General features: G+C 49.1%; 1 protein-coding gene across 2 annotated transcripts in view; it reads left to right on the top strand.

Annotated features, from left to right (window-relative positions):
- stag1a (stromal antigen 1a) overlaps positions 1 to 17866 on the top strand; it is a 44873-nt gene that overhangs the window by 17379 nt on the left and 9628 nt on the right. The window contains exons 2-17 of one of the 2 annotated variants that reach the window (XM_036982728.1): positions 563 to 825; positions 988 to 1108; positions 1193 to 1442; positions 1577 to 1653; positions 5317 to 5521; positions 5689 to 5840; positions 5952 to 6025; positions 6120 to 6243; positions 7121 to 7299; positions 13555 to 13662; positions 13771 to 14003; positions 15165 to 15451; positions 15602 to 15876; positions 16002 to 16263; positions 16680 to 16854; positions 17224 to 17363. In XM_036982728.1, the coding sequence (XP_036838623.1) occupies positions 797 to 825; positions 988 to 1108; positions 1193 to 1442; positions 1577 to 1653; positions 5317 to 5521; positions 5689 to 5840; positions 5952 to 6025; positions 6120 to 6243; positions 7121 to 7299; positions 13555 to 13662; positions 13771 to 14003; positions 15165 to 15451; positions 15602 to 15876; positions 16002 to 16263; positions 16680 to 16854; positions 17224 to 17363 (2691 nt within the window). In that variant the 5' untranslated portion in view covers positions 563 to 796. Of the gene's footprint in view, positions 1 to 562; positions 826 to 987; positions 1109 to 1192; positions 1443 to 1576; positions 1654 to 5316; positions 5522 to 5688; positions 5841 to 5951; positions 6026 to 6119; positions 6244 to 7120; positions 7300 to 13554; positions 13663 to 13770; positions 14004 to 15164; positions 15452 to 15601; positions 15877 to 16001; positions 16264 to 16679; positions 16855 to 17223; positions 17364 to 17866 lie in introns of those variants that run through there. The other variant, XM_036982727.1, reaches the window with a different exon arrangement.

The raw sequence follows: 17866 nt of genomic DNA on the forward strand, positions 1-17866 counted from the left end.
CAGGCAAACAAATTGACTAGGACAAACGTTAGATCTAACGTATAGCCTATAGAAGGAGCCCTAGAGTTTTCCTGACCTTGCAACCCTGAAAAACTCTGGGTTCTAATCAGTAACAAATGATTTTCCCATTTTCATAAAGGATCAGATTTTTTACTTTAAGTTGAAATCATGTTGTTTGAAATGATTAGAATGTATAATGTTGTGGTTGAAATGATTAAATCTAATTGAATTGTTTAGAATGTTGTTGACATGATTAGACCTCTTTCTGTTTGTAACGATACTCTCGACACGCCCCCTCTAGACTTTACTGTTGCACTTCCTAAAGTGGCCAGTTGGTGTCGCCCTTTCCACTCTTTCTCCTCTACTCTGCCAGCTTTCTTTCTCTCCTTCTCCCTACCTTCTATCTCTCCTCTACTACTCATTCTTTCACCTATCATTCCTTTTTTCGTTCTCTTTTTCAAGTTCCGTAAATGTTGAGAATATTCCAAACCAAATCACCAGACATTTGTGACAAATGACTAAACTGTGGTTCTCTCTCTCTTTTTTTTCTCTCTCTCTCTAGGGGCTGGTGTGTTGTGAGAGCTGTGTCTCCAGTGTTGAGTGAATTTGGTCACCCCTCTGTAACCCCCACCACACACGCGCACGGCTGACTCACCCCCCCCCCCCACCCTCCCCCCCGCCCTCCAGCGGACCACACACACCCACCCTTTCCTGAGGACACACACCCCTCCCTCCAGCGGACCACACACACCCACTCTTTCCTGAGGACACACACCCCTCCCCTGCAGCAGTCAGGATGATCACCTCTGAGCTGCCTGTCCTACAGTGAGTCTTTCCCTGTTGCATCGTCAACCAAAGCCTCATTAAGAGATCACAACACACCCCTGATGCGGTAATTAGTCGAACGTAGGTGTGTGTGTAATGTATGTTGTGACTGCTGAGTGTGGGTAGAATTATGTAGTAGTTATAAGTGTGTGTGTGTTGCAGGGACTCGTCCAATGAGAGCGGAGCGGCAGACACAGTGAGTCTGAGTGTGAGTGTGAGTGAGCTGGAGGACCCGACAGACACTAAAGGCAAGAAGAAGAGAGGGAGGCCTGGCAGACCACCAGTAAGAACACCTTTCTACGAGGTTCCTTCTCTCTGCATAGTCTCTTCCTGTATATCTGAACCCTTTGCCCCTCCCTTTTTTAAGGCAGCCAATAAGAAGCCTCGGAAGTCCCCAGCGGAGAAGGCTACAGGCGGGGCTAAAGGGAGGAAGGCCAATGGGGTCCCTCAGACCAACGGCGAGGGAGGAGACCCCGTCACTCTGTTTGAGGTGGTCAGAATGGGAAAGAGTGCCATGCAGTCTGTGGTTGATGACTGGATCGAGTCGTACAAGCAGGACAGAGACATCGCCTTACTGGACCTCATCAACTTCTTTATCCAGTGTTCTGGCTGCAAAGGTATTACTGTTAACTGCTACCGACACAACAGACAACATTCTGATTTATATAGGCCTCATTTCCAGGTTGGTTGTTGAACTGTTGTATTGTGGTTGTTAAAAGGTTGTATTGTGGTTGTGCGTAACCCTCTTCAGGCACGGTGCGCATCGAGATGTTCCGGAACATGCAGAACGCGGAGATCATCAGGAAGATGACAGAGGAGTTTGACGAGGTAATGCATCAAAGCTGTCATTGGTCGGATGAGGGGAGGGAGGGAGGGAGGGATAGGCGGGTGGATATAGACTGACATGTGTATTGATGTACATCAAGGACAGTGTGACAACTGATGATTATAAAAAGGGCTTTATAAATAAATCTTAATTGATTGACTACCCTCTCACCATGACAGTGGGGACTACCCTCTCACCCTGTCCTCACCCCAGTAATAGATCAACATATTGATCATGTTTATCTGTGGTCTGCAGGACAGTGAGGACTACCCTCTCACCCTGTCCTCACCCCAGTAATAGATCAACATGTTGATCATGTTTATCTGTGGTCTGCAGGACAGTGGGGACTACCCTCTCACCCTGTCCTCACCCCAGTAATAGATCAACATGTTTATCTGTGGTCTGCAGGACAGTGGGGACTACCCTCTCACCCTGTCCTCACCCCAGTAATAGATCAACATATTGATCATGTTTATCTGTGGTCTGCAGGACAGTGAGGACTACCCTCTCACCCTGTCCTCACCCCAGTAATAGATCAACATATTGATCATGTTTATATGTGGTCTGCAGGACAGTGGGGACTACCCTCTCACCCTGTCCTCACCCCAGTAATAGATCAACATATTGATCATGTTTATATGTGGTCTGCAGGACAGTGAGGACTACCCTCTCACCCTGTCCTCACCCCAGTAATAGATCAACATATTGATCATGTTTATATGTGGTCTGCAGGACAGTGGGGACTACCCTCTCACCCTGTCCTCACCCCAGTAATAGATCAACATATTGATCATGTTTATCTGTGGTCTGCAGGACAGTGAGGACTACCCTCTCACCATGTCCTCACCCCAGTAATAGATCAACATGTTTATCTGTGGTCTGCAGGACAGTGAGGACTACCCTCTCACCCTGTCCTCACCCCAGTAATAGATCAACATGTTTATATGTGGTCTGCAGGACAGTGAGGACTACCCTCTCACCATGTCCTCACCCCAGTAATAGATCAACATATTGATCATGTTTATCTGTGGTCTGCAGGACAGTGGGGACTACCCTCTCACCCTGTCCTCAGCCCAGTAATAGATCAACATATTGATCATGTTTATCTGTGGTCTGCAGGACAGTGAGGACTACCCTCTCACCATGTCCTCACCCCAGTAATAGATCAACATATTGATCATGTTTATCTGTGGTCTGCAGGACAGTGGGGACTACCCTCTCACCCTGTCCTCACCCCAGTAATAGATCAACATATTGATCATGTTTATCTGTGGTCTGCAGGACAGTGGGGACTACCCTCTCACCCTGTCCTCACCCCAGTAATAGATCAACATATTGATCATGTTTATCTGTGGTCTGCAGGACAGTGGGGACTACCCTCTCACCCTGTCCTCACCCCAGTAATAGATCAACATATTGATCATGTTTATCTGTGGTCTGCAGGACAGTGAGGACTACCCTCTCACCCTGTCCTCACCCTAGTAATAGATCAACATATTGATCATGTTTATCTGTGGTCTGCAGGACAGTGAGGACTACCCTCTCACCCTGTCCTCACCCCAGTAATAGATCAACATATTGATAATGTTTATCTGTGGTCTGCAGGACAGTGAGGACTACCCTCTCACCCTGTCCTCACCCCAGTAATAGATCAACATATTGATCATGTTTATCTGTGGTCTGCAGGACAGTGAGGACTACCCTCTCACCATGTCCTCACCCCAGTAATAGATCAACATGTTTATCTGTGGTCTGCAGGACAGTGGGGACTACCCTCTCACCCTGTCCTCACCCCAGTAATAGATCAACATATTGATCATGTTTATCTGTGGTCTGCAGGACAGTGGGGACTACCCTCTCACCCTGTCCTCACCCCAGTAATAGATCAACATGTTTATCTGTGGTCTGCAGGACAGTGGGGACTACCCTCTCACCCTGTCCTCACCCCAGTAATAGATCAACATATTGATCATGTTTATCTGTGGTCTGCAGGACAGTGGGGACTACCCTCTCACCCTGTTCTCACCCCAGTAATAGATCAACATATTGATCATGTTTATCTGTGGTCTGCAGGACAGTGAGGACTACCCTCTCACCCTGTCCTCACCCCAGTAATAGATCAACATATTGATAATGTTTATCTGTGGTCTGCAGGACAGTGAGGACTACCCTCTCACCCTGTCCTCACCCCAGTAATAGATCAACATATTGATAATGTTTATCTGTGGTCTGCAGGACAGTGAGGACTACCCTCTCACCATGTCCTCACCCCAGTAATAGATCAACATGTTTATCTGTGGTCTGCAGGACAGTGGGGACTACCCTCTCACCCTGTCCTCACCCCAGTAATAGATCAACATATTGATCATGTTTATCTGTGGTCTGCAGGACAGTGGGGACTACCCTCTCACCCTGTCCTCACCCCAGTAATAGATCAACATGTTTATCTGTGGTCTGCAGGACAGTGGGGACTACCCTCTCACCCTGTCCTCACCCCAGTAATAGATCAACATATTGATCATGTTTATCTGTGGTCTGCAGGACAGTGGGGACTACCCTCTCACCCTGTCCTCACCCCAGTAATAGATCAACATGTTTATCTGTGGTCTGCAGGACAGTGGGGACTACCCTCTCACCCTGTCCTCACCCCAGTAATAGATCAACATATTGATCATGTTTATCTGTGGTCTGCAGGACAGTGGGGACTACCCTCTCACCCTGTCCTCACCCCAGTAATAGATCAACATGTTGATCATGTTTATCTGTGGTCTGCAGGACAGTGAGGACTACCCTCTCACCCTGTCCTCACCCCAGTAATAGATCAACATGTTTATCTGTGGTCTGCAGGACAGTGGGGACTACCCTCTCACCATGTCCTCACCCCAGTAATAGATCAACATGTTGATCATGTTTATCTGTGGTCTGCAGGACAGTGAGGACTACCCTCTCACCCTGTCCTCACCCCAGTAATAGATCAACATATTGATCATGTTTATATGTGGTCTGCAGGACAGTGGGGACTACCCTCTCACCCTGTCCTCACCCCAGTAATAGATCAACATATTGATCATGTTTATATGTGGTCTGCAGGACAGTGAGGACTACCCTCTCACCCTGTCCTCACCCCAGTAATATATCAACATATTGATCATGTTTATCTGTGGTCTGCAGGACAGTGAGGACTACCCTCTCACCCTGTCCTCACCCCAGTAATAGATCAACATATTGATCATGTTTATATGTGGTCTGCAGGACAGTGGGGACTACCCTCTCACCCTGTCCTCACCCCAGTAATAGATCAACATGTTGATCATGTTTATATGTGGTCTGCAGGACAGTGGGGACTACCCTCTCACCCTGTCCTCACCCCAGTAATAGATCAACATGTTTATCTGTGGTCTGCAGGACAGTGGGGACTACCCTCTCACCCTGTCCTCACCCCAGTAATAGATCAACATATTGATCATGTTTATATGTGGTCTGCAGGACAGTGAGGACTACCCTCTCACCATGACAGTGGGGACTACCCTCTCACCCTGTCCTCACCCCAGTAATAGATCAACATATTGATCATGTTTATATGTGGTCTGCAGGACAGTGGGGACTACCCTCTCACCATGTCCTCACCCCAGTAATAGATCAACATGTTTATCTGTGGTCTGCAGGACAGTGGGGACTACCCTCTCACCATGCCCGGGCCGCTGTGGAAGAAGTTCCGCTACAACTTCTGTGAGTTCATCTGCGTATTGATACGTCAGTGCCAGTACAGCATCATCTACGATGAGTACCTCATGGACACGGTCATATCCCTCCTCACGGGACTATCTGACTCACAGGTCAGAGCTTTCAGACACACCAGCACACTGGCAGGTAAGAGACTCCCTTTCTTGCGCTCTCTCTCCCTCTCTCTCCCTCTCTCTCCCTCTCATGGTGAGAGGGTAGTAGAACTGGAGACCAGTGTCATTGCTCGGTGTAGATTACTAGATCTATCTATACGTCTCAGTTGTATTGTGGCCCTGTCTGTCGTCTCCCTCCAGCGATGAAGTTGATGACAGCGTTGGTGAACGTGGCGTTGAACCTCAGTATCCACCAGGACAACACCCAGAGACAGTATGAGGCTGAGAGGAACAAGATGGCCGGAAAACGAGCCAATGAGAAGCTAGAGCTGCTGCTGCAGAAGAGGAAGGAGGTACGTGATTGGTCTGCTGGTGGTTGGAGGAGGGGCTAGGATCCAACATCTGTCATTCCTCTGAAACGGACCTTCACACACTCTGACCTCCTGACTGTCGTTCCCCCACAGCTCCAGGAGAACCAGGATGAGATTGAGAACATGATGAACTCCATCTTCAAAGGCATCTTTGTCCACCGCTACAGGTACACACACACACACACACACACACACACACACACACACACACACACACACTAATGAAAGTAGTGATGATGACGGTGTTGGGGTGTGTTTCAGGGATGCTATAGCTGAGATCAGAGCTATCTGTATTGAGGAGATTGGAGTTTGGATGAAGATGTACTCTGACGCCTTCCTCAACGACAGCTACCTGAAATATGTAGGATGGACCTTACACGACCGGGTAGGCATGCGCACACACACACACACACACACACACACACGGGCATGCACACAGGGGCATGCACATAGACTTACACTATTTGTCTCTCTCTTTGTCTCTCCTCTCTCTCTCTCTGTGTCTCCTCTCTCTCTCTCTGTGTCTCCTCTCTCTCTCTGTGTCTCCTCTCTCTCTCTGTGTCTCCTCTCTCTCTCTCTGCGTCTCCTCTCTCTCTCTCTGCGTCTCCCCTCTCTCTGCGTCTCCTCTGTCTCCCCTTTCTGTCTCCCCTCGCTGTGTCTCCTCCTCTCTGTCTCCTCTCTCTGTCGCCTCTCTCTGTCTCCTCTCTCTGTCTGTGTCTCCCCTCTCTCTGTCTCCCCTCTCTCTGTCTCCCCTCTCTCTGTGTCTCCCCTCTGTGTCTCCCCTCTCTCTGTCTCTCCCCTCTCTCTGTCTCCCCCCTCTCTCTGTCTCCCCCCTCTCTCTGTCTCCCCCCTCTCTCTGTCTCCCCCCTCTCTCTGTCTCCCCCCTCTCTCTGTCTCCCCCCTCTCTCTGTCTCCCCCCTCTATCTGTGTCTCCTCTGTGTCTCCTCTGTGTCTCCTCTCTGTGTCTCCTCTCTGTGTCTCCTCTCTGTGTCTCCTCTCTCTGTGTCTCCTCTCTCTGTGTCTCCTCTCTCTGTGTCTCCTCTCTCTGTGTCTCCTCTCTCTGTGTCTCCTCTCTCTGTGTCTCCTCTCTCTGTGTCTCCTCTCTCTGTGTCTCCTCTCTCTGTGTCTCCTCTCTCTCTGTCTCCTCTCTCTCTGTCTCCTCTCTCTGTCTGTGTCTCCTCTGTCTCTCTCTCGCTCTCGCTCTCTCTGTGTCTCTGTCTCTGTCTCTCTCTCTCTCTCTCGGTCTCTGTGTCTCTGCGTAGCAAGGTGAGGTCCGTCTGAAGTGTCTGAAGGCTCTCCAGAACCTGTACACCAACAGAGAACTGTTTCCTAAACTGGAGCTGTTCACCAACCGCTTCAAGGACCGCATCGTGTCCATGACTCTGGATAAGGAGTATGACGTGGCTGTGGAGGCTATTAGACTGATCACTCTCATCCTGCAGTACGTATCTCACACACACACACACACACACACACACACACACAAACCTCACGGTTTTGAGTCACGGATCGGATCACTTTTCGCTTCCGCAACAAAAAGGAGACGAATAACTTTGTTTTCCATTTATTACTGAAAGAACACTTCAAGTAAGGAACTTTTCAGTGTTTAAATAAAATCTTCAAATAAAATGTTCAATACTCAATTGTTAAATTAAAGTGCAATATGAGGCATGATAGCTTCTTCCTTTGGACAATAGTGAATGTAAAAATAGCCTGTGTCCAAGTCATTAAACAAAAGTAAATAACGAAAGCAAAACAGATCTGAGTTTATAACTTCACATTATTCTTCTAAAAGATGAGGATGTCTGGGGAGAGGGGAAACCTCTTTCCAGTCACTATGTCCCCTGCCGTGGAGAACACCCACTAGCTAGGAACTGAAGTGCTAGGCCCAGCCGGGAAACCTCTTTCCAGTCACCATGTCCCCTGCCGTGGAGAACACCCTCTAGCTAGGAACTGAAGTGCTAGGCCCAGCCGGGAAACCTCTTTCCAGTCACCATGTCCCCTGCCGTGGAGAACACCCTCTAGCTAGGAACTGAAGTGCTAGGCCCAGCCGGGAAACCTCTTTCCAGTCACTATGTCCCCTGCCGTGGAGAACACCCACTAGCTAGGAACTGAAGTGCTAGGCCCAGCCGGGAAACCTCTTTCCAGTCACCATGTCCCCTGCCGTGGAGAACACCCTCTAGCTAGGAACTGAAGTGCTAGGCCCAGCCGGGAAACCTCTTTCCAGTCACTATGTCCCCTGCCGTGGAGAACACCCTCTAGCTAGGAACTGAAGTGCTAGGCCCAGCCGGGAAACCTCTTTCCAGTCACTATGTCCCCTGCCGTGGAGAACACCCTCTAGCTAGGAACTGAAGTGCTAGGCCCAGCCAGGTAGCATCTTGCCAGCATAGCAATGTGAGGGTATTTACACTCCATTGTTTTTCCACCATGTCAGTGGATCACCATCCAGTGGAATGCTGCCTGCTGCCTGGTAGGATGTCACCTCCTCTTTGATGCTGTTGGCAAACGTCTTGCCTGTGTCCTTGCTCACAAAGGTCTCCCCGAAAAGCTCCTTCATGACCAAATGATTTTGTGGAGGAGATGCCTCTGAGTCTGGCCGTGTCAGCTCTGTGCCTTGACCCTGCAGAAAAAATGACTTGATCTGTTAAAACTAACTCATTATTTATTTTCATATTTCATAGAACTATAATTTTGTCAATAACATTTAATAAAAGCCATTTATTCCAAGTAAACAATGGATTTCTAATATCAATAGTATAGACTAGATGTCGACGATTCTGATTTTTCAACGCCGATACCGATTTATTGGAGGACCAAAAAAAGCCGATGTCGATTAATCAGCCGATTCTTAAAAAAATATATATATTTTTTTTATATATTTAAAAAAAAAAACATTTTTAATTTTTTGTTGTTGGTAATAATGACAATTACAACAATACTGAATGAACACTTATTTTAACTTAATATAATACATCAATAAAATCAATTTAGCCTCAAGTAAATAATGAAACATGTTCAATTTGGTTTAAATAATGCAAAAACAAAGTGTTGGAGAAGAAAGTAAAAGTGCAATATGTGCCATGTAAGAAAGCTACTGTTTCAGTTCCTTGCTCAGAACATGAGAACATATGAAAGCTGGTGGTTCCTTTTAACATGAGTCTTCAATATTCCCAGGGAAGAAGTTTTAGGTTGTAGTTATTATAGGAATTATAGGACTATTTCCCTCTATACCATTTGTATTTGATTAACCGTTGACTATTGGATGTTCTTATAGGCACTTTAGTATTGCCAGTGTAACAGTATAGCTTCCGTCCCTCTATTTAGTGCGCGCTAACTAGCTAGCCATTTCACTTCGGTTACACCAGCCTCATCTCGGGAGTTGATAGACTTGAAGTCATAAACAGCGCAATGCTTGACGCACAACGAAGAGCTTCTGGCAAAACGCACAAAAGTGCTGTTTGAATGAATGTTTACACGCCTGCTTCTGCCTACCACCACTCAGTCAGATACTTGCATGCTTGTATGCTCAGTCAGATTATATGCAATGCAGGACACGCTAGATAATATCTAGTAATATTATCAACCATGTGTAGTTAACTAGAGATTATGATTGATTGTTTTTTATAAGATAAGTTTAATGCTAGCTAGCAATTTACCTTGGCTTACTGCATTCGCGTAACAGGCAGTCAGTCTCCTTGTGGAGTGCAACGAGAGAGAGGCAGGTCGTTATTGCGTTGGACTAGTTAACTGTAAGGTTGCAAGATTGGATCCCCCGAGCTGACAAGGTGAAAATCTGTCATTCTGCCCCTGAACAAAGCAGTTAACCCACCGTTCCTAGGCCGTCATTGAAAATAAGAATGTGTTCTTAACTGACTTGCCTAGTTATATAAAGGTATTAAAAAATATATATATATATTTTTTAAATCGGCGCCCAAAAATACCGTTTTCCGATTGTTATGAAAACTTGAAATCGGCCCTAATTAATCGGCCATTCCGATTAATCGGTCGACCTCTAGTATAGACTAAGATTAGACTGCAGTATATTTTAATATTTAAGTGATTCACTCTTTATTTTTTTTTACCTCTTCAGTGGCGCGATCACGGTTTGTCCTCCTGTAGGGCAGGGTCTAGGTGAGACAGGGACTTGCAACAGACAGGGACTTGCAACAGACAGGGACTTGCAACAGACAGGGACTTGCAACAGACAGGGACTTGCAACAGACAGGGACTTGCAACAGACAGGGACTTGCAACAGACAGGGACTTGCAACAGACCGGGACTTGAACCTTGGATCCAGTGCAGTAGATCTATGAAGGTAGTCCTGTACATTAGGGGGGGTACCAGGGTTTCAGGTCCTCTCTAAAAAGAAAACCATCTTCCTGATCCTCCCAACGAGGCGGTCCACCTGGTTACCTGAGATCCACCTGGTTACCTGAGATCCACCTGGTTACCTGAGATCCACCTGGTTACCTGAGATCCACCTGGTTACCTGAGATCCACCTGGTTACCTGAGATCCACCTGGTTACCTGAGATCCACCTGGTTACCTGAGATCCACCTGGTTACCTGAGATCCACCTGGTTACCTGAGATCCACCTGGTTACCTGAGATCCACCTGGTTACCTGAGATCCATCTGGTTACCTGAGATTCCCCTTTGAGATGCTAAATTGATCACATGTGCAAAGAAATCTATCTGCTGCCCCAGTCCAGCCTCTATCACTGCATTTACTTGGTTCTTGGCATGATCTGTGGTGGTTGGGATATTGCTATTGGGCCTCTAGCTTGCACTCTGCTGCTGCTCCTAGCAGTACCTGCGCCAGATTTGTGCCTCTCATAGTGTCTGTAGCACCGGACTTCACATCTCCCACTCCTCTGGCCCCTTCAGGTCCACTCCTCTGTGGTGTAGTGAGCAGTCACAGTCACGTAGCTTTCTGTTACCCTGGAGGTCCACTCCTCTGTGGTGTAGTAAGCAGTCACAGTCACGTAGCTTTCTGTTACCCTGGAGGTCCACTCCTCTGTGGTGTAGTGAACAGTCACAGTCACGTAGCTTTCTGTTACCCTGGAGGCCCACTCCTCTGTGGTGTAGTGGGCAGTCACAGTCACGTAGCTTTCTGTTACCCTGGAGGCCCACTCCTCTGTGGTGTAGTGAACAGTCACAGTCACGTAGCTTTCTGTTACCCTGGAGGCCCACTCCTCTGTGGTGTAGTGAACAGTCAGTCACGTAGCTTTCTGTTACCCTGGAGGTCCACTCCTCTGTGGTGTAGTCACTGTCACGTAGCTTTCTGTTACCCTGGAGGCCCACTCCTCTGTGGTGTAGTGAACAGTCACAGTCACGTAGCTTTCTGTTACCCTGGAGGTCCACTCCTCTGTGGTGTAGTGAACAGTCACAGTCACGTAGCTTTCTGTTACCCTGGAGGTCCACTCCTCTGTGGTGTAGTGAGCAGTCAGTCACATAGCTTTCTGTTACCCTGGAGGCCCACTCCTCTGTGGTGTAGTGAACAGTCACAGTCACGTAACTTTCTGTTACCCTGGAGGTCCACTCCTCTGTGGTGTAGTGAAAAGTCACGTAGCTTTCTGTTACCCTGGAGGTCCACTCCTCTGTGGTGTAGTGAACAGTCACGTAGCTTTCTGTTACCCTGGAGGCCCACTCCTCTGTGGTGTAGTGAACAGTCACAGTCATGTAGCTTTCTGTTACCCTGGAGGTCCAGCCGTGTGTGGTGTAGTGAACAGTCACGTAGCTTTCTGTTACCCTGGAGGTCCACTCCTCTGTGGTGTAGTGAACAGTCACAGTCATGTAGCTTTCTGTTACCCTGGAGGCCCACTCCTCTGTGGTGTAGTGAACAGTCACAGTCATGTAGCTTTCTGTTACCCTGGAGGTCCAGCCGTGTGTGGTGTAGTGAACAGTCACATAGCTTTCTGTTACCCTGGAGGTCCACTCCTCTGTGGTGTAGTGAACAGTCACAGTCACGTAGCTTTCTGTTACCCTGGAGGTCCACTCCTCTGTGGTGTAGTGAACAGTCACGTAGCTTTCTGTTACCCTGGAGGCCCACTCCTCTGTGGTGTAGTGAACAGTCACAGTCATGTAGCTTTCTGTTACCCTGGAGGTCCACTCCTCTGTGGTGTAGTGAACAGTCACAGTCACGTAGCTTACTGTTACCCTGGATGCCCACTCCTCTGTGGTGTAGTGAACAGTCACAGTCATGTAGCTTTCTGTTACCCTGGAGGTCCACTCCTCTGTGGTGTAGTGAACAGTCACGTAGCTTTCTGTTACCCTGGAGGCCCACTCCTCTGTGGTGTAGTGAACAGTCACAGTCATGTAGCTTTCTGTTACCCTGGAGGTCCAGCCGTGTGTGGTGTAGTGAACAGTCACATAGCTTTCTGTTACCCTGGAGGTCCACTCCTCTGTGGTGTAGTGACCAGTCACGTAGCTTTCTGTTACCCTGGAGGTCCAGCCGTGTGTGGTGTAGTGAACAGTCACGTAGCTTTCTGTTACCCTGGAGGTCCACTCCTCTGTGGTGTAGTGAACAGTCAGTCACGTAGCTTTCTGTTACCCTGTAGGTCCACTCCTTTGTGGTGTAGTGAACAGTCACAGTCATGTAGCTTTCTGTTACCCTGGAGGTCCACTCCTCTGTGGTGTAGTGAACAGTCACAGTCACGTAGCTTTCTGTTACCCTGGAGGTCCAGCCGTGTGTGGTGTAGTGAACAGTCACGTAGCTTTCTGTTACCCTGGAGGTCCACTCCTCTGTGGTGTAGTGAACAGTCACAGTCATGTAGCTTTCTGTTACCCTGGAGGTCCACTCCTCTGTGGTGTAGTGAACAGTCACAGTCACGTAGCTTACTGTTACCCTGGATGCCCACTCCTCTGTGGTGTAGTGAACAGTCACAGTCATGTAGCTTTCTGTTACCCTGGAGGCCCACTCCTCTGTGGTGTAGTGAACAGTCACAGTCATGTAGCTTTCTGTTACCCTGGAGGTCCAGCCGTGTGTGGTGTAGTGAACAGTCACATAGCTTTCTGTTACCCTGGAGGTCCACTCCTCTGTGGTGTAGTGAACAGTCAGTCACGTAGCTTTCTGTTACCCTGTAGGTCCACTCCTTTGTGGTGTAGTGAACAGTCACAGTCATGTAGCTTTCTGTTACCCTGGAGGTCCACTCCTCTGTGGTGTAGTGAACAGTCACAGTCACGTAGCTTTCTGTTACCCTGGAGGTCCAGCCGTGTGTAGTGTAGTGAACAGTCACGTAGCTTTCTGTTACCCTGGAGGTCCACTCCTCTGTGGTGTAGTGAACAGTCACAGTCATGTAGCTTTCTGTTACCCTGGAGGTCCACTCCTCTGTGGTGTAGTGAACAGTCACAGTCATGTAGCTTTCTGTTACCCTGGAGGTCCACTCCTCTGTGGTGTAGTGAACAGTCACAGTCATGTAGCTTTCTGTTACCCTGGAGGTCTAGCCGTGTGTGGTGAGGGCAACAGAGGATGCCTTGGATAATTAGTCGACGGTTTTGATATTTGTTCATAAAGACCTGGCACTGTCTTCATACTGAAGTGGTAAAACACACGTTTACATATCAACACATGTTTACATATCAACACACGTTTGCCATTTCACACATACTCGTATAATGGGACCCTGTGTGCTTATTGTAACTGTTTGGGACTGGCTGCCCCGTTTTAATGTCACTAGTTGTGATTGGTTGTTCTAGGGGCAGCGAGGATGCGTTGTCCAATGAGGACTGCGAGAATGTCTACCACCTGGTTTACTCCGCCCACAGACCTGTCGCCGTGGCAGCAGGAGAGTTCCTGCACAGGAAGTGAGTCTGCCTGCCTGTATGAGTGTTGGAATCCAACCCATAAATCCATTCAGCGATTATTATTGGCTGATATTGACCTTTTCCAGCAACATTCCACTTTTTGTGCAGGTTGTTCAGCAGACATGACCCCCAGGCAGAGGAGGAGTTGGCTAAGAGGAGAGGGAGGAGCAGCCCCAACGGGAACCTCCTCCGCATGCTGGTGCTGTTCTTCTTGGAGAGTGAGCTTCATGAACATGCAGCCTATCTGGTGGACTCTCTGTGGGAGAGTTCTCAGGAGCTGCTGAAGGACTGGGAGTGTATGACTGAGTTACTGCTGGAGGAGCCTGTACAAGGAGAGGAGGGTGAGACAGCTTTACCATAACTCACTGGTTATGTCCCGCGGCGTCTGGTTATGTCCCGCGGCGTCTGGTTATGTCCCCGCGGCGTCTGGTTATGTCCCGCGGCGTCTGGTTATGTCCCGCGGCGTCTGTTTACGTCCCGGCGTCTGTTTACGTCCCGGCGTCTGTTTACGTCCCGGCGTCTGTTTACGTCCCGGCGTCTGTTTACGTCCCGGCGTCTGTTTACGTCCCGGCGTCTGGTTACGTCCCGCGGTGTCTGTTTTATGTCCCGCGGTGTCTGTTTTATGTCCCGCGGTGTCTGTTTTATGTCCTGCGGTGTCTGTTTATGTCCCGCGGTGTCTGTTTATGTCCCGGTGTCTGTTTATGTCCCGGTGTCTGTTTATGTCCCGGTGTCTGTTTATGTCCCGGTGTCTGTTTACGTCCCGCGGTGTCTGTTTACGTCCCGCGGTGTCTGGTTATGTCCCGCGGTGTCTGGTTATGTCCCGCGGTGTCTGTTTATGTCCCGGCGTCTGTTTATGTCCCGGCGTCTGTTTATGTCCCGGCGTCTGTTTACGTCCCGGCGTCTGTTTACGTCCCAGCGTCTGTTTACGTCCCGGCGTCTGTTTATGTCCCGGCGTCTGTTTATGTCCCGGCGTCTGTTTACGTCTGTTTACGTCCCGCGGTGTCTGTTTACGTCCCGGTGTCTGTTTACGTCCCGGTGTCTGTTTACGTCCCGGTGTCTGTTTACGTCCCGGTGTCTGTTTACGTCCCGCGGTGTCTGTTTACGTCCCGGTGTCTGTTTACGTCCCGCGGTGTCTGTTTACGTCCCGGTGTCTGCTTACGTCCCGGTGTCTGTTTATGTCACGGCGTCTGTTTACGTCTGTTTACGTCCCGGTGTCTGTTTACGTCCCGGTGTCTGTTTACGTCCCGGTGTCTGTTTACGTCCCGGTGTCTGTTTACGTCCCGGTGTCTGTTTACGTCCCGGTGTCTGGTTACGTCCCGGTGTCTGTTTACGTCCCGGTGTCTGTTTACGTCCCGGTGTCTGGTTACGTCCCGGTGTCTGGTTACGTCCCGGTGTCTGGTTACGTCCCGGTGTCTGGTTACGTCCCGGTGTCTGTTTATAAAGAGGTGATTGATGATCAGACGGTGATCTCTCTCCTCATTGTCATCTCCCTCTCATCACAGTGCTGTCAGACAGACAGGAGAGTTCCCTGATAGAGTTGATGGTGTGTACCATCCGGCAGGCAGCAGAGGCTCACCCACCCGTCGGCAGGGGCACTGGGAAGCGTGTTCTCACAGCGAAGGAGAGGAAGACTCAGATAGACGACAAGAACAAACTGACAGAACACTTCATCATGGCCCTGCCCATGCTCCTGTCTAAGTACCAGGCCGACTCTGAGAAGGTGGCTAACCTGCTACAGATCCCTATGTTCTTTGATCTGGACGTGTACAGCGCTGGGCGTATGGAGAAGGTAGGAGTGTGTGTGTGTGTGTGCATGCTCGGTTTGTGTGTGTGAGAGGCCTAGTTAATGTTTTCGTGTGTGACGTTTTCTCTATGGGTGACTGTAGTTACTGACCTCCCTCCCTCCTTCTCTCCCTCCTTCTCTCCCTCCTTCTCCCAGCACCTAGATGCCTTACTGAAGCAGATCCGCCTGGTGGTGGAGAAACACATTGAGACAGACGTGCTGGAGGCCTGCAGTAAGACCTACAGCATCCTGTGTTCTGAGGAGTACACCATCATGAACAGAGTGGACATCGCCCGCTCGCAACTCATCGACGAGATAACGGACCGCTTCACACACTCCGTAGAAGACCTGCTGCAAGAGGCCGAGGAGGCCGACGATGACGACATCTACAACGTTCTGTCTACCCTCAAGAGACTCACGGCCTTCCACAAGTAAGACCTTCCATCCTCTGTCTCATTTCGAGTAGAACCCTCGCTCCCTCTCGCCGTCCCTCTCAGTAAGTCATGAATATAAAGGTTCTCCCAGGATTCTGACTGGTGTGTGTGTGTGTTCCCAGTGCTCATGACCTGACGCGGTGGGACCTGTTTGGTAGCTGCTACAGGTTGTTGAAGGCTGGTATTGAGCAGGGGGCCATGCCAGAGCAGATCGCTGTCCAGGCCCTGCAGTGTTCCCACTACTCCATACTGTGGCAGCTGGTGAAAATCACAGAGGGAACTCCTAGTAAGGAGGACCTGGTGGCTCTGAGGAGAGTGGTGAAGTCCTTCCTGGCTGTCTGTCAGCAGTGTCTGTCCAATGTCAACACACCTGTGAAAGAACAGGTACGAACCAGTTTGCACCTGTCAGACCAGTCTCACTCCACTTAGACCAGTCTCACTCCACTTAGACTAGTCTCACTCCACTTAGACTAGTCTCACTCCACTTAGACCAGTCTCACTCCACTTAGACCAGTCTCACTCCACTTAGACCAGTCTCACTCCACTTAGACTAGTCTCACTCCACTTAGACTAGTCTCACTCCACTTAGACCAGTCTCACTCCACTTAGACTAATCTCACTCCACTTAGACCAGTCTCACTGCAGTTTACACCTGTTCAACCAGTCTTTTTCAAGTTCAGTAAACCAGTTTAAACTCCAGTTTACACCACTTCAACTAGACTCACTCCAGTTTAAACTGATGATGGTGGTGATGATGAAGAACAGTGTTAATGATGATGTGTTCCCTCCCTGTACAACAGGCCTTCATGTTGTTGTGTGACCTGCTGATGGTCTTCAGTCACCAGTTGGTGTCTGGGGGCAGAGAAGGACTGGAGGCCCTGGTGTTCAACCCAGACAGCACCTTACAGAACGAGCTGCTCACCTTCATCCTGGACCACGTCTTTATAGACCAGGACGATGAGAACCAGAGCATGGGTTAGAGACACGCACACAGAGACACACACACACACACAGCAGGTGGCCTAGCAGTTGGGTCAGTATCCGAGAGGTCGCTGGTTCAGATCCCGAGCCGACTAGGTGAAAAATCAGCCAATGCCTTGAGCAAGGCACTTAACCCTCATTGCTCCAGGGTCGCCGTCAGTAATGTCTGATTCCTGGCCGTGACCCCACTCTCTAAGAGTGTCTCAGGGGGAGTTGGGATATGCAAAAAACCCATTTCCAATTCAAACATTGGAATTGTAAGCACCCACCTAATTATTATTATTATTATTATTACACACACACACATTCTACACACACACACACACACACACAGACCACTAAGTATGTATGTTCTGTCTCCAGAAGGCGACGAGGAGGATGAAGCCAATAAGATAGAAGCCCTTCACAAGAGGAGAAACCTGCTCGCAGCCTTCAGCAAACTCATCATCTATGACATCGTGGACATGCCTGCTGCTGCAGACATCTTCAAACACTACATGAAGGTGCTGACCTGGTGTCACCTGACCTGGTGTCATCTGACCCTTCAATGAAACATGACAATAGTTGTTTCTGTCCCTGATCCCTGTATGCTTTCATTTCATGTCTGATAGTCACACATCAGCGTGCTAGCCTCTTGTATCCTCAACCAAAGATCTGACTGGTCTCTCTCCTGTCTCTCTCTCTCTCTTGTCTCTCTCTCTCTCTTGTCTCTCTCTCTCTCTTGTCTCTCTCTCTCACCTGTCTCTCTCTCTCTCTTGTCTCTCTCTCTCTCTGTCTCTCTCTGTCTCTCTCTGTCTCTCCTGCCTCTCCTGTCTCTCCTGTCTCTCCTGCCTCTCCTGTCTGTCTCTCTCTGTCTCTCTCTGTCTCTCTCTGTCTCTCTCTGTCTCTCCTGCCTCTCCTGTCTCTCCTGTCTCTCCTGTCTGTCTCTCTCTGTCTCTCTCTGTCTCTCTCTGTCTCTCCTGCCTCTCCTGCCTCTCCTGTCTCTCCTGTCTCTCCTGTCTGTCTC

Source organism: Oncorhynchus mykiss, chromosome 7, assembly GCF_013265735.2.
Source record: "Oncorhynchus mykiss isolate Arlee chromosome 7, USDA_OmykA_1.1, whole genome shotgun sequence".
Classification (NCBI taxonomy): domain Eukaryota; kingdom Metazoa; phylum Chordata; class Actinopteri; order Salmoniformes; family Salmonidae; genus Oncorhynchus; species Oncorhynchus mykiss.